This window comes from Abramis brama (assembly GCF_963993115.1).
Source record: "Abramis brama genome assembly, chromosome: 18".
NCBI classification, from domain to species: domain Eukaryota; kingdom Metazoa; phylum Chordata; class Actinopteri; order Cypriniformes; family Leuciscidae; genus Abramis; species Abramis brama.
This window is the reverse complement of record NC_139980.1, coordinates 21,827,644-21,844,177: the sequence shown is the minus strand read 5'-3', so window position 1 is coordinate 21,844,177 and position 16,534 is coordinate 21,827,644. Positions and strand designations below refer to the sequence as shown.

The 16,534-nt window shown below is 39.9% G+C and overlaps 1 protein-coding gene across 10 annotated transcripts in view; it reads right to left on the bottom strand.

Annotated features, from left to right (window-relative positions):
• Nucleotides 1-16,534, bottom strand: part of pum2 (pumilio RNA-binding family member 2) — a 98,334-nt gene that overhangs the window by 74,221 nt on the left and 7,579 nt on the right. For all 10 annotated transcript variants that reach the window (XM_084091098.1, XM_084091097.1, XM_084091102.1 and 7 more), the window contains exons 3-4: nt 14,705-14,773; nt 14,407-14,512 (exon numbers count right to left, since the gene is read on the bottom strand). In XM_084091098.1, the coding sequence (XP_083947224.1) occupies nt 14,407-14,512; nt 14,705-14,773 (175 nt within the window). The remainder of the gene's footprint in view (nt 1-14,406; nt 14,513-14,704; nt 14,774-16,534) is intronic.

Genomic DNA, 16,534 nt, shown 5'->3' with positions numbered 1-16,534 from the left:
CAAATCATAGTCTCTGCTGCACCAATTTAACTGATATAAATACTAGTGTAGAACATTGCATAGAAACTATGTCTATTCCTCGTTTAGTGAGATCAAATAATAAATCTACTGCAGGATCTAGGAAAAATCTAATTGTTATTAAAACAGAAAATGTTGCTATTAGTAAACAAAAACAATTTCTAAAGCTAGGTCTTCTAAACATTAGATCACTCACACCTAAGGCAGTTATTGTAAATTAAATAGTCACAGATAATAGCTTCGATGTACTTTGCCTTACTGAAACCTGGCTTAAACCAAATGATTATTTCGGTCTAAATGAGTCTACTCCAGCAGGATACTCCTATAAGCATGAGCCCCGTCTGATTGGTCGTGGCGGCGGTGTTGCAACAATCTATAGAGATATTCTCAATGTTACTCAGAAAACGGGTTATAAGTTTATTTCGTTTGAAGTACTTGTACTAAATGTTACGCTCTTAGATGTTAGAAAAACATCCCTATTATCTCTAGCCTTGGCTACCGTATATAGACCGCCTGGGCCTTACGCTGATTTCCTAAAAGAGTTTGCAGATTTTCTCTCAGACCTATTAGTCAATGTCGATAAAGCATTAATTGTTGGAGATTTTAACATACACGTAGATAATCCAAATGATGCGTTAGGGGCTGCGTTTACAGATTTATTAAACTCCTTTGGGGTCAAGCAAAACGTTACCGGACCAACTCATCGTTTTAATCATACACTCGATTTAATTATATCACATGGAACCGATCCAACCGATATAGATATCATTCCACAAAGTGATGATGTCACTGACCATTACATGGTAACTTGCATATTACGTACTCCTGTAATATATCATGCTGCACCGCGTTATCGATCAGACAGAACAATCCTTCCATCCACCATAGATAATTTTTCAAATTGCTTATCTGATCTGTCTCAGCTGCTCAGTGAACCCAAACAAACAGATGAACTAGAGGAATTAACTAGCACTATGAGCACCATTCTCTCTGGAAAATTGGATATTGTTGCACCCATTAGATTAAAAAAGGTCAGAGAGAAAAGTAAAGCACCGTGGTAAAACAATACTACGCATGTTCTAAGAGAAACCCGTAATTTAGAGCGTAAATGGAAACAAACTAATTTAGAGGTCTTTAGAATCGCATGGAAAGACAGTATGTCACGTTATAAAAAGGCCCTAAAAGCGGCCAGGGCTGAGCACCTCCGCAAACTAATAGAAAACAACCAAAACAATCCTAGGTTTTTATTTAACACCGTGGCTAGACTACCAAATAAACAGATGTCACCTGAACAAAATATTCCGTTACAGTTTAGTAGCAATGATTTCATGAAGTTCTTCACTGAGAAAATAGAAAACATCAGAACCACAATTGTAAACGTTCAATCCTCAATCGCGCCTTATAATTCTGCCTCAATTATCACACCGCAAGAACAATTACAGTGCTTTACAACTATAGAACAAAAAGAGTTAAAGAAACTTATCACTTCATCTAAAACAACAACATGTTTATTAGATCCTATACCAACTTAACTACTGAAAGAAGTGTTACCTATAGTGGAAGAGCCTTTCCTCAATATTATTAACTCATCTTTATCTTTAGGTCATGTTCCAAGAACATTTAAACTGGCAGTTATAAAACCTCTCATTAAGAAACCACAATTAGACCCGCATAATCTAGCAAATTATAGACCCATTTCAAATCTTCCTTTTATGTCTAAAATACTAGAAAAAGTGGTGTCCGCTCAACTGGGCTCTTTCTTGCAAGAAAATGACATCTATGAAAAGTTTCAGTCTGGATTCAGACCGCATCATAGCACTGAAACTGCACTCGTTAAAATTACAAATGATTTACTTTTAGCTTCTGACCAAGGCTGTATCTCAATACTAGTTTTACTTGATCTTAGTGCTGCGTTCGATACTATAGATCACACAATACTCTTAGATCGACTACAAAATTATACTGGTGTTCAAGGACAAGCATTAAGTTGGTTCAGATCATACTTATCTGACCGCTACCATTTTGTCTATTTAAATGGAGAAAAATCGATCATAACTCCAGTAAACTATGGAGTGCCGCAAGGATCTGTGTTAGGCCCTCTGTTATTCTCAATATATATGCTGCCACTTGGAAATATTATAAGGAAACATGGAATTAGTTTCCATTGTTATGCTGATGACACTCAAATCTATATTTCATCACGGCCAGATGAAAACGCTAAATTATCCAAATTGACAGTGTGTTAAAGATATAAAAGATTGGATGACACGCAATTTTCTTTTATTAAATCCAGACAAGACAGAGGTACTAATCATCGGTTCAAAAAACCGCCCACAAAACCTCACACACTACAACTTTAACATAGTAGGATGTCCTGTTACTTTATCCTCTACAGTAAAAGACCTGGGTGTTATACTAGACTGCAACCTGTCTTTTGAAAATCATATTTCATATGTTACAAGAACAGCCTTTTTCTACCTTAGAAACATTGCTAAGCTACGTAACATGCTATCAGTTTCTGATGCAGAAAAATTAGTTCATGCGTTCATGACCTCGAGACTAGATTACTGTAATGCTTTATTAGCCGGTTGTCCTGCATCCTCAATAAACAAGCTACAGTTAGTCCAAAATGCCGCCGCTAGAGTTCTTACTAGATCAAGAAAATATGATCATATAACACCAATTTTATCATCACTACATTGGTTACCTATAAAGTTCCGTATTAATTACAAGGTATTGCTACTGACTATTGCTATTGCTAGCCCTAAACGGCTTAGCTCCAGTCTATTTAACGGATCTTCTATCGCCCTATAATCCATCGCGCTCTTTAAGATCACTAAATTCGAGGCTTTTGGTCATACCTAGGATATCCAGATCAACCAAAGGAGGGAGAGCATTTTCACATTTAGCTCCATAACTCTGGAATAGTCTTCCTGATACTGTTAGTTGCTCAGACTCGCTCTCCCAGTTTAAAACTAGATTAAAGACGCATCTCTTCAGCCAGGCATTCATATAATACTTTTAATCTTACAGTTAAATCCGACCTCTAGTTCACAAACGCCAGAGGAGAACTGGCCCCCGACTGAGCCTGGGTTCTCCCAAGGTTTTTTTTTTTCTCCATTAGGTCACCTGATGGAGTTTTTCGGTTCCTTGCCACTGTTGCCTTTGGCTTGCTCAGTTGGGGATATTTGGGGATATTTAATTTAATTAATCAATCAACAATACTATTGATCAGCATTACCAAACGTGGACGTTTTCCACTAGAAACAAACATTGATGTATTATTTTAATTTAATACTGTGAAGCTGCTTTGATACAATCTGTATTGTGAAAAGCGCTATATAAATAAACTTGACTTGACCTTTGGTTGATGCTCGCCGACATGAGGGAATCTGAGCGAGCCGCATTTCTTAACGCCCCGCTCTACCCCACTGGTCTCTTCGGCCCAGCGGTAAACGGGATTGTCGACCGTTTCTCGGAGGTACAAAAGACCACGCAGGCCATGAACCTCTTCCTGCCTCGACGCTCGAGCTCAGCTGCAGGCCGCTCTCGAGATCAGCCTCCTGCGCGAAGCTCTACCCAGCGTCCAACCCAGCCTCCGTCTTCGCAGCGATGACAGGGCGGCCGCCCTAGATCGCGCTCATCCAGCCGTCACAGGCCGCCTCCCCCGCGGGGAACACGGCCTAAGATCGCGTTGAAGCCTGAGCACGCGAAGTCCTCCTAGCGGCCGCAAGGAGGAAGAGACAGTTGAGTCCCGCTGCGGCCGGACCACCGTCAAAACGCTCTGCTCAGTCAGTCCCCTTAAGAAAGGCTACTGCAGAAGTGTATTTTGCAGCCAACGAGCCGGTAATACAACCCGCTCGCCTGCACGCAACTGCCGTTTTCAGCAAAACTGCTGTGCAAAGGGGCCATAGAACCGGTACCTCCTTCTCTGAGCAAGTCAGGCTTTCACAGCCATTACTTCCTCGTGCCCAAGAAGGACGGAGCTCTCAGACCTATCTTAGATCTGAGATATTTGAACAAAGCTCTCATGAGAAGACCGTTCAAAATGCTCACAACCAGACAAATCCTTGCGCAAATTCGCCCGAGGGACTTGTTTATTTCTCTCGATCTGAAAGACGCTTACTTTCAGATTCAGATAATACCCTGTCACAGGCCATTCTTGAGATTCGCCTTCGACGGTCAGGTATATCAATACACCGTCTTTACGTTCGGACTGTCTTTAGCACCCCGTACATTCACAAAGTGCATGGACGCGGCTCTCGCTCCCCTGAGAAATCAGGGTATGCGGATTCTGAACTATTTGGACGATTGGCTGATTCTGGCACAGTCAGAGATAGAGCTTGTATCTCACAGAACAGTGCTTCTCAGCCATCTGGAAAGTCTGGGTCTCACAGTCAACTGGACCAAGAGCCCATTACTGCCCAGTCAGTCAGTCTCTTTTCTGGGAATAGAGCTGGACTCTGTGGCTATGACGGCCCGCTTGTCGACACAGCGCACGCGCCGTGTTCGACACCTGGCCGCGTCTTTCCAGAAGGGCAGCATCGCTTCTCTGAAAACATTTCAGAGAATGCTGGGCTGTATGGCGTCAGCTGCAGCAGTGCTTCAGCTGGGCTTGCTACGTATGCGCCCGCTGCAACGCTGACTGAATGCTCGAGTGCTTTACCGAGCCAGGGCTTCCGGCGGCATACGAATCAGAGTGACCCAGAGCTGCATTTCAGCCCTGGAGCCCTGGTTAGCGGCTGACTGGTACCGGCGGGGAGTGATGATGGGAGCTGTCTCGTACCGGAAGGTCATCTCGATGGACGCCTCCAATTTAGGTTGGGGCGCTCTTTTCTAGTCCGTACCAATCGTGAACGAAAACGAACGAAAAAACGAAAACTAGGTGCGAAAAAACATTGTCGTTAACTGAAATAAAAATAAAAACGAGGCATTACAAAAAAACGATAACTAACTAAAACTGTAATGTGTGTTTGGCAAAACTAACTAAAATAAAATAAAATTATAGAGTAAATGTCCTTAGTTTTCGTCTTTGTCAAGGTCTTTAATTTTTTAATGCTATTTAAAACACGCAGCGTATTCCCTGCTCACCCTCCGTCTCTCTGTCACTCATGCGTCTCTCACATGCGCGCACACACACACACACACACACACACACAGCCCCTCCCCTCCGTGCACACCGTCTCCATGAGAACGAGTGTTCGTTCGACGTTGCAAGTACGCGAAAGGTTGGTATCTCCATCTCGTGAACACCTTTACACAATCACACATTAAAAAGTGGTATAAAAATATTTTAAATTCTGAATATAATTTTGTCAGTGTGTTAATGTTGACCCGAGAAGCAATTGCGCCTTCTTTAGAAAGTTAACTAGTCGCAAGTTTGAGGTAAAATGCACTTTTTGGTTGTGGTTGTCGATGTCAAAACACTATAGGCTATAAGCTGTGATTCAAATATTAAATAATGTTATGTCATTTTTTTACTTTTACACTGAATGTTTGCTGCTTCAATCCAGATGAGTAGGCTATTGACTATATAGGATAAATTAAGTATAGGGTGTGAAAATTGTACAGCTGTGGTATTTGTATAGGGTGTGATTTCTGTATAGAAGATGTGTAGATTTCTGGTACGGCGTGTTGATTTTGTAAGAGGTGAAGGAATTTCAATGGGGTGTGAATTTTTTCCTAAAATTGTATGACATTTTTGTTGAGTTAGTATTACACAATACTTTTTCTGACCTTTTTGAATCTTGCCCCTGACAAATAACCCAAATTACAAAAAAAGACTAAAACTAACACTAAAACTAATAAAAACTAAACTAAAACTAAGCATTTTCAAAAAATAAAAACTAAACTAAACTAGCAAACCCACTTTAAAAACTAATTAAAACTAAACTAAATTTGAAAACAAAAAGTCAAAACGAAATAAAAATAAAAACTAATGAAAAATGCAAAACTATAATAACCCTGGTCCGTACGGACAACATGTCTAACAGAACGTCTCCTCGTTTGGGCTCAGCACTCGCTACGCTCGCTGAGAGCCACGCATGTGCCGGGCCACCTGAACGACGGCCCAGACAGACTGTCCAGGGACAACGTTCCCTCGGGAAAATGGTCCCTGCATCCTCAGACGGTCCAGTTGCTATGGCGCCTTTTCGGCAAAGCGGAAGTCGACCTTTTCACGTCAAAAGACCACGCTCATTGCCCAAAGTTCTTTTCGAAGAACGAGGACACGCTGGCCCAAACCTGGCCCAGTTGCCCACTGTATGCCTTCCCTCCGATCTCGCTGTTACCACAGGTAATCAAGAGAATCAGGGAAGCGTGCCACTCGGTGCTCCTCATAGCCCCGCGATGGGAGAACCAAACCTGGTTCCCAGAGCTGATGCGGCTGTCACACGTAGCCCCATGGCCGATTCCGGTGAGGAGAGATCTTCTCTCTCAAGCCGTCTCTCAATTTGGCATCCCCATCCAGAGCGCTGGTCTCTGCATGCATGGATAATCAACGGATACCCGTTGCCTTGCCAGAAGGGGTTGTGAACACGATCACGCAGTCTAGAGCTTCTTCTACAAGAAGGCTATACACGTCTAAATGGTCTGTGTTCTCCAAATGGTGCGCCGACAAAAATCTAGACCCACGAACCTGTGGGGTCTCGTGGGTGCTTTGCTTCCTTCAAGAGCTGTTGGATGAGGGCAGGTCCCCCTCCACGCTCAAAGTGTATGTTGCGGCTATTGCAGCGTTCGCGGAGTCGACGCGCGGCCAGTCAATAGGAAGGAACGAGCTCATCATCCGCTTCCTTAGAGGAGTCAGGAGGATGAATCCCCCGCGGCCCCCGTCGGTTCCTATTTGGGATCTTTCTTTGGTCCTAGAGGCCCTGAAAACATATCCCTTTGAACCATTAGATTCCGTGGATCTAAAATACCTCTCGCTCAAAACCGTTTTTCTGATAGCCCTGTCATCGGTCAAACGTGTGATCTACACGCGCTATCTGTGCGTGAGTTTGGACCAAATGACTCTAAAGTCATCCTCAAACCGAGACATGGTTATATCCCCAAGGTGATTGGTACTCCCTTCAGAGCGCAGGGTCATCTCTCTGTCGGCTCTGCCAGCATCCGGTAGCGAGGGCAATGATAACCTCCTCTGCCCTGTCAGGGCGCTGAGAGTTTACATTACGTGCTCCGCCGCCTTCAGGCGCTCCAGGGGTCTCGCCGCCTCGAAACATAGCCTGTCCAGATGGATAGTGGACGCTATCGCAGCAGCTAAACACCTGCAGTGCCCTCTGGGCGTCAGGGCTCATTCCACTAGAGGCATGGCCTCATCGTGGGCTTGGTCCAGCGGGATTTCTATTCACGACATTTGTATGGCGGCGGGCTGGGCCTCCCCCTCTACATTTGTTAGGTTTTATAACCTGGAAGTTCCCGCCTTGCAGGCTAGACTTTTGTCAGTCTAAGTGGTGTGTATGTTCTGCCCAGATTGTTCGTGTGCAGGCTATTCTCACGCGATTTTAGCTCTCCTGGTTGAGCTGCACTATAAGGGTTGATATTCTTAATATGGACCAGCAGCGTTAAAAAATTAAGGATAATTTTTTGGCTTCATATCTCGAGAAAAGATGACTTTACCCGTAGCATAAGCAACTTACACAATACTCGTTCCCTCTTCTAGAGAGAACCGAGGTTACATTAGGTAACCGAGTATGTACTGTATGATGCTACTGAAATAAAACTCAGAAAGATGTGATGAATTGTTTTTGTAAATAAGATTCATCTTATACATCACGTACAGTCTGTATAAGTGCATGATTTTGCTTTCCCCCATGGTCTAGTGTTAAAAAATAAATTAGTGGCCTAAACATATTTGTCAAATCACTCTTTTGGCAAAATCTTAAACAAGTTCAGGTAGTTAAACACCATTTGCAATCAGGGTGGGAATTATACCGCGGCCACGCGGCCATGGCCGCCGTTGCCCTACACTTTGGCCTTCATGCCCCGTGAAGAAAAAATCATCGTACGGCCACAGTGGCCTGTGTGCCCTGGCCCTGTCCAAGTTCCACCCAAGTAGTCTCTGAACTTCAATTAGTTTGTGGATTCGCGCAGGTGCAGTGTCATAATCACATCGATGATCTCACGCATCAAAACAGCAGTGCAAGAAGCATGTAACGTCAGCACCAACAGAAGAACGACACTGTTGTCTACACTGGTGCATAGATATATACACTAGATTTCGCCTTGGCTACGGCATTCGTTCATGAACTGCCGTAGCCAAGGCGAAATCTATATGTCTATCTATGCACCAGTCTGCGCACACGTCACACAGCAGGAAGCGCGGGCGCCCTCATATCACTTGGACGTTGCTGTGTTATAAGAGGTAAAAACGATATAAATACTGTTCGTTTTCTCACACAAACCGCTCGTTTCGTGTCTTAGGCCATCAATGTGTACTTACGATGGGGAATTGTTTTAATTTGGACTGCTCTTTGAGACCGTGACCATAGACCTGCATTATATGACTGACAGACAAGAACAGTTTGACCTAAAAATATCAAAATCTATTTGCTAGTAGATAAGTGCCCTTTTCAGAAAAGGGCCCTATGCAAGGTTCCAGAGGTAACGGCGTCGGCGCACTGAAGCGTTTTTTTTTTTTAATAGTTCAAAGTTACTATAAGATTTAATGTTATTACCTTGACAAACTATAACTTACATCATTAAAAAGATATAAGACTCACGTTTCAGTATTTGACCACTATTGTATTCTGAGAAATTTATATTGACAGTTATGTCTTAATTTGTGTCAGGAGTTATGAAATCCAAAAATGAGGTGATACCTTTAATATGAATTATGAGCGTCAGACGCTCCCATTCATAAAAAACTCCTGTGCTGTCGTCATGAAAGCGATTCACAAAACAACGTCCCTCGCGGCTCTTAGCTCAAAAGTGTGCAGATTTGGAGAAATATTGATATATTCTCAGTTTACATCAGATTTCTATTGACAGGAATAATATTTTATTGAATTTATAGCCAAATGCGTCGATGTAATCATTATGAGCGCTGTATACTGATGTGCTGTTTCAATTCCAGCAGCCTGAGGGCGCTCTACTGAACATTATAGTCCATATTTGAAATGCATGAAGAAGAGCGTTCGACAATGCAGGAAATTATTAATTTATTGGCATTTGTGTTGTTTCTGAATGCTTTTATTGGCATTTGTGTTGTTTCTGAATGCTTTTATTGGCATTTGTGTTGTTTCTGAATGCTTTTATTGGCATTTGTGGTGTTTCTGAATGCTTTTATTGGCATTTATGTTGTTTCTATTGTTGTGTGAGGGTGTATACCTTCTGGATGTAATGGCGCTCTCTCTCTCTCATTAAAAAATGTTTTTTTTTTTATTAAAAAAGTCATAATCCATGTCTTATTCCAAATTAGGATGTTATGGTATCAATCTGAATGGGAAAACCATTGAATTGTACGATGGCCTTTGTGCCCTGTCATATGGCCTTGTTGCCCCTAAAAAAAAAAAAAAGGTGGAGGCCAAATGGCCTTGCCCCTAAAATTACATAATTCCCACCCTGTTTGCAATTCCCATGCACTCATTTTGCAAAAAACACTCACTCACTAACACACTTCGCACTGTGATGCACTTGTGTTAAAAAAACGTAAACACAAGCGGTAAACTACAACACAGCTGTAATTGTTCAGTCACAACTGATTTCTAATGATTAAACCAACTGTACAAAATATAAGCCAGTTCAGAGTGCACAGGTGCACTGAATGTTGATACGAACAATGAATGGAAACAAACAGAGGAAGAGGAGAAAGTGCATGTGTAAAAGGTGGTGAACGAGGAGGATGAGAACGAGAAAGAGAAAGGTGTGGACAGTGTTGTCAAGGCTGGATCTGGCACACCATAGGGTTTTCCCTTTGCGTGGCAAGAGACATAATTGTCTGATGTGGACAAGTCCTCAGTCCAGACCCAGAAAGAAACAATTTGTTTTGCTATTTTTTCTTTTCTTTTTTGCACTGGCAAGATACATAATTGTCTGATGTGGACAAGTCCTCAGTCCAGACCCAGAAAGAAACAATTTGTTTTGCTATTTTTTCCTTTTCTTTTTTGCACTGTAACATGCTATTCATTTAGTTTTCATTAACCTTTTGGGCTTTTGTAGAAGGACTACTATATTTTTACAGAATGCAAGGGCTGAATATACAAAAATACAATACAATACAATATTCAATACATTGCTATACCTGCAGTACATACAGCATGCAATTTATTAACCTTGCCAAGTTGCGATTACAATACTTTATGTAATATCAAAATGTGTTTACTGTATACAGTACACATTTTATTCTGTAACTATATGCTCTGGAGTGTTCTCCATTTTTTGATGTAGTGTAATGAATGCTAAGCTGGATGATGACACCACTGTTTTCTGCAGAGCTGCTTTATAGCTGAATTTAATTAATTTATTCTTTGATGAACTTTACACAGTTATTAAATGGAAACTGAATCAACACTGAACTGACTTCATATAAATAAAGGTGACTACTTGATTTTGCAAAAAAAAAAATGGGTGCCGGTTTCAAGAAATGTGTCTAAGCAATTGTGAAAAACTGTAAAGCATGGATCTCATGAATTAAGGATGAAGCTTTCTTCTCTTAAATGTTTAGTTAACTAATTTTATTTGAAGTAAAATGTTAATTCAGTAAAATCCGGATTAAAGAAAAATATCAGTTTCCTACATAAATTAGATGCTTTTTACAAATATTATTGTTGTTCACCCAAAAATTTTAATTCTATCATTTAATCTCCCTCATGTCATTCCAAAACCATATGACTTTCATCTTTTCATACATTATGAATTATGAAAATTAAAAGTATCTTTTTAAAACTGAAAACCATGTTCTGGAATGTTGTCAATGTTCACTTTGATGTGCACAATAGTTATGAATTAAATTGACTCTTTATATCATTTGTATATTGGGAGCCCTTTTGGAAAGACATTTAAATTTATGAAAAAAGCTTGAAGAAAATAGTTGTGTCAGAATCATCCTCAAACTTGAACCAGAATATTTATATTTGTTTCAAATATGTTTCAAGCCTCTCAAATGCGCAGATGCAAATTAGCTTGTATAGCTAACTCTGAGTTGTGATGGTCCCCATTAAACAAATGAACTAAACTTTAAAACAAAAAACGAAATCCTAGTATTTCTCTTGAAAGTATATCTTTAAAAAAAGGTAGTCACTTAACTCTATTTGAGCTTCTCTTAAACTGTTCCTGTGCTACTATGAACAATAATTTGACAAGTAAATATCAAGTGTCTGCTTTCAACAAGACCAGGATTATGCCTGTAGCCCAAAGGGTTCAAGAGCTGCAGCCATTTCATTTTGTTTATATCATTGTCAGCTTGTTAAGAGATTAAAGTTAATAATTTTATAATTATCATTATTACTTTGAGAGGCACATTCTACTGTACAATAGTATTATAGTTCTGTCACAACTTCATAAAGATAAACCAAACTTTTATTCCTGACAGGCTGTCTCAAAAACTGAGTACTTCTGAGTTTCTGTGTGTATATATAATAACAGCTTTTTCTAAAAAACTAAATAGTGAAATGCTTGTGAAGTAATCTCTCAGAGCAGCTCTAGAGACAAAGTTCATGTGCTCATGTCCTCATTATAGTGAGATGGCAAACGCTGAAAACCCAAGCATTGCGCGCACTTCAGTGTGTAGTTGATGAAACCGCACCATTCATTCACAGACACGTAGACTTCATATTTAAATAGTCTTTTTTGCTGTCTAGGCATGGGCATGAGCTGAGCCCACCCAAACGTTTGCCTTGCCCACTCAATCAGAATTTAGGAACGGATAGTGTTGATCTGTTATTACAATAGCACAAGCATTGATTAAAAGCAATCTGAGGTGGGTTCTGTGTTTAAAGGTTTGATGAAGGGCTGTAGAATGCTCCAAACAACCACAAAAATTGCATTAATATTTTTCATTTATTAGCTGAAAGTAATGGAGAGGCTACTCTCGCGCTTCAGTCTGTAGCAGAAAAGCAGAGGCTGACAAACACACGAAAACGGGAAGAAATGTTTGCGTGCTATCAAGGTGTAAATTACAAGGAGTTGCATCTTTTTGAATATGCATCTTCATATTTACTTAAAAATAAAATCAGATGTACATTTTATATTTACGATACATATCAAGTTGAAATTAGCTAGAAAACCTCGCTCATTTAATGTGTTGAATATGCATTTATTGCATTGGATGAAGCAAGAATATAAATGTAAGTGTTTAATTGTTGTTAATGCTGTTAAACTGAATATACGATGCAAACTGCTTAGATAAGAGGGCTGAAATAAGAATGCGCTGTTCATCTTTCATTCAGTTAGGGGCCATTCACATAGAGCGCGAGCCTGGATGCCAGCCGAACTAAGCCCCGCCCACAACATTTGAGGTAGGGAAGTTCGGTCTGGACTTGATCCGTTGTGGAGCAACTATGCTCGAACCAGAGCTGTTCAGACCAATGAAATTGTCAGGGCGGGCTTTATACGATGATGGACAGATGATCAACACTAACGTAATTATCCATGTCACCAAAGAGCGCTTGGGTTGAATTTGTTTACAACAAAGATGACTGCCTCTGGAGAATTGAGATGTGTAGATTCCGCCATCAGAAGATCTTCTGTTATAGAAGATATCGACAGTGCATTCATTTTAAAAGAGGAACAGAGAACCACGATCAAGGCATTTGTAGATCGGAAAGATGAATGAAGAGCATACGTCACTTATTTCGTTGCTCTGATTGGTTATTGGTCTATCCAATTGAGTGCAGAGGCATTTTCTTTCCTGGTTCGGTTGAAACACACCCCTTAATCACAGCCCAATGGAGCAGTATCAGACTCATATTCTGACTAGAATCTGAGTATGACGACGTCAGGCTAATAGAACGCAGTTTTGCGGTTAAAAACACGAGACGCATGTCTAGAGACGCATTTTTAAAAGTCATTTTAACTTGAGTACTACATTTTAGAAAGCAACGTCATAGACGATACTTCCAAAAGTATGGAAGCGAGATGCAAGTGCAACAGTCAAACCCCAAGGTCTAGGGTGATGTTTACATTAAAAACGATGGAAAAGTAATGCATTGGAATGAAAATTCATTCTGTGTGGCATTTAATTGCCCCTTCCATGCAATTAAAGTTGCATTCATTGCTATAACATTAGGCTTCCAATGAGTTTTCTTTCCAAAAAGAAATTTTATTTATCTATTTATATAAAGTGGAAATAAGATAAAAATGGTCTTGTCATGAGGTGTGTTATAAATAAATAGTTATCTATCCCCTCCCCCAGGGTCCGAAATTAACTTTTTGGCTCACCTGCCATGAGTCCCCATGGTAGATGAAAAAATCCACCAGCCAAGCATATTTTTTACCGGCCAAAATAATAAACAGCCTTTTTTTGTCACATATACATTCATTTCAGTACATTTAATTGAGATAATAAGGTATTATGTTGAATACAAACATAAAAAATTGTCCAGAGCAAAATTTTAAATGTATAATAAAAAAAAAATCTATATATTGATCAAAATGAGAGAAATATATGAAATTTTACTATCATTGGGGTGAAATAAAAACATTTTTGGTCAGTTTTGTTACCTGACTCATGTGGAAGGGAAGGCAGAACGTACTCGGTTACTTATGTAACCTCGGTTCCCTGAGAGATAAGGGAACGAGTATTGCGTTGCAAACGCTATGGGAAAACTCCTTTTCTCGAGAAAAGAACGGCCATGGTGTAAAGCAGAAGCAGCCTGGCCAGCGGCGGAGTATGCACGATCCGCGAGTGCTGAAGACGTTTTGCACGGATGAGAGCGTTAAGAGGCAGAAGAGCGCGTGCTCGCTGAAAAGGGCGCACACCATGATTTAGTGAGCTCCTCGTGCTCTAGTGCTCCATGTCTCGCGGCACTGTTTACCTTACCGAGACAGTGCCGCGAGACTTTTTATTACATTACTATTTTGGTATGAACATTCACCCGCCATTGTGGCGGATAGCCTTTTGAGATTTACTCGCCAAACGGAAAATCTACCCGCATTTGGCGCTTGGCGGGTGTTAATTTCGGACCCTGCCCTCCCCAGAATGGCTAGGTACACATTTAAAAAAAAAATTTTTTTTCAATCAATAACTATTTGGGCAATCTAAATTATAGGCAAATAACATAGAAATATTTTACAATTTACAAGTTACAAATATTTAGTACACCATTGGCATTAACTATAGCAAGCCTTGCTTGAAACAATTTTCTCCAATTTCATTTTGGTATGAATGTTTAACTCAAGTATGATCTCATGATCAAACAATTATGTAGCATGTAGCATTTCAGAAGAACTTACGGGAAGAACCCCAGGCATTTTCTCTCCATTCTTCACCCAGCAACATCCCTTTACGTCCATCTTTTGCCAATTCATCCGATTCCCACAATTTTTTTGCAGGAAGTAGCTGCAAAAAGGATCAATGTGGCAATCACTTTTTGCAAAGCATACAACAACAGGAAAAAATCTAACAAGTGGAGTTGAAATATGTTAAAGGATTACAAGGAAATCAACACTTTTGATACTGGTCAAAAAAAGATTCAAAAGGACTATTAGACTCAGAATTACAACTGGCTTTTTAAAAACTCTGATCACATACCTCACCCATTCCACGAGACTCCAGAGCCAAGGCTTGAAAGTCATAATTCATCTCATCCACAGCGCGCACCTAGATAAAGCACATTTTATTTTCACCAGGATAGAGCCAGAATGTCTAATCTAATACAAAAACTATACTCCCATAAGAGTGCAACTAAGAGTGAACCATGATTTGCTACTTGCAATTGCAAGTCAAAAGTAGGTATTAAGTATTACCGAGATAAAATATATATTAAATGATTCTCAAAATTGAAGACAGACTTGAAAAGCCACAAAACTCCTTTAAGATGTGAAAAATTTTAGGAGAAGAAGTGAAAAACACAGGTAAGAAAAAAAAAAGAAGCTTTTAACAAGAATAACATGAAAAGTGCCATTTTTGTAGACTCAAAGTATATAAATGGAAAGATTTGTGGTCAATATGCTAATACATTATGAGGGTGGCCAGTGGTTCACTTGACTTTCATTTTTATGTACACAAAGGTGGAGAAATAAGAGCTGAGGGCAAGATAAAATGTTGCAGGATTTGATTGTCCTGCTTCCTTTTAATAAAACTCTTACCAACAAAATAGTTATTCAGAGTTAAGAGAATTTTGTTAAGAGTTGCTTTGTAAACACCTATATTGACTGAAAATGCATGTCTAAGAATTAGGCTATGTTCAGACTTTCTCTTAAAACAGATCTTTCCAGGCAGACTGCCCACATTATTAATCGCAAGTGATCAAATAAGATTTGTGTGCCCCAGACATAACCAACCTATCTGCATGGGTTGCTTTGGTAACAACGTAGGCGTATCCACGGGCCACATGTGTGACGAGGCTTTCAAAATGAATGTAGAAAAAATTGTTGAGCAATTCCAGCGTTATGGCCGTGACATTTGCAGTCAAAACATGAAATATAAATTCTCAGAAAGTATTTGTTACAAATATATTGAACCATCTGTTTATATTTTTTCTAAATTCTACTTTGAAAAAAATAGTTCAGACATCAGAAAAATATCAGTCTATAAACACATTTTACATGTGTGAAATACTAGGGCTGCCCCCTAATAGTAGACTAAAAGTTAGTAGACAAGAAGAGGCTTAGTCGACCAAAATTTTATTGGTCGGTTAGTCGCAGAAAAAAATAACTCAACAGGAAGTGGCGAAGTCACGCAGTCCGTGAGGAACAGATCGTTAATGGCGGGTCCTTGTGGTAATTACAGTATGTCGGGCAGGAAATAAAAATGTTCGCCTTTCATGCATCGACCTCAAATATGGCTTATTTGAAACATGTATTAGCAACTTTACTTGGCCAATCACTCTAACGTTAATGTAGATAAGTGTGTGCTATTATTAGGCGCAAATCCAAGTGTATGTGCACAGTGTGGAGGCTTAAGTATTTGTGTTTACTGCATGACATGAGGCGCTGGTGCAATAACTTGCATTTTTTTCTGATAACAGCAGAAACAACTTAAAATACTCCATTTTACAGATTAGAGTAATACATCATTCAAAACTGTAAAGGGCCTACTTTTATTTGTGTAAACTTTATTTTGTAAAATAAGCAAAACAAACAGGATGTGCTTTGTCGTCTCGGTCTCAGTGAACAAATCCAATTGAAAAACGAAAAAACAATTAGAATAGAAAAAAAACTCTAGGATTACATAATCCATATGAAAGGTGCATTTCTCTCTAATAGCGTGCCCACTATACTGTGGAGATGGCGAGTCAGCATCGTCAGCTTCATCTTTGCAGCAGACACTGACTCAGAAAACACTAATTTATTGATAAACAATTAAACTGTCTCCTTGCTATTTTTTCCCCGACACATTCATAATCATTACTTTTGCCGG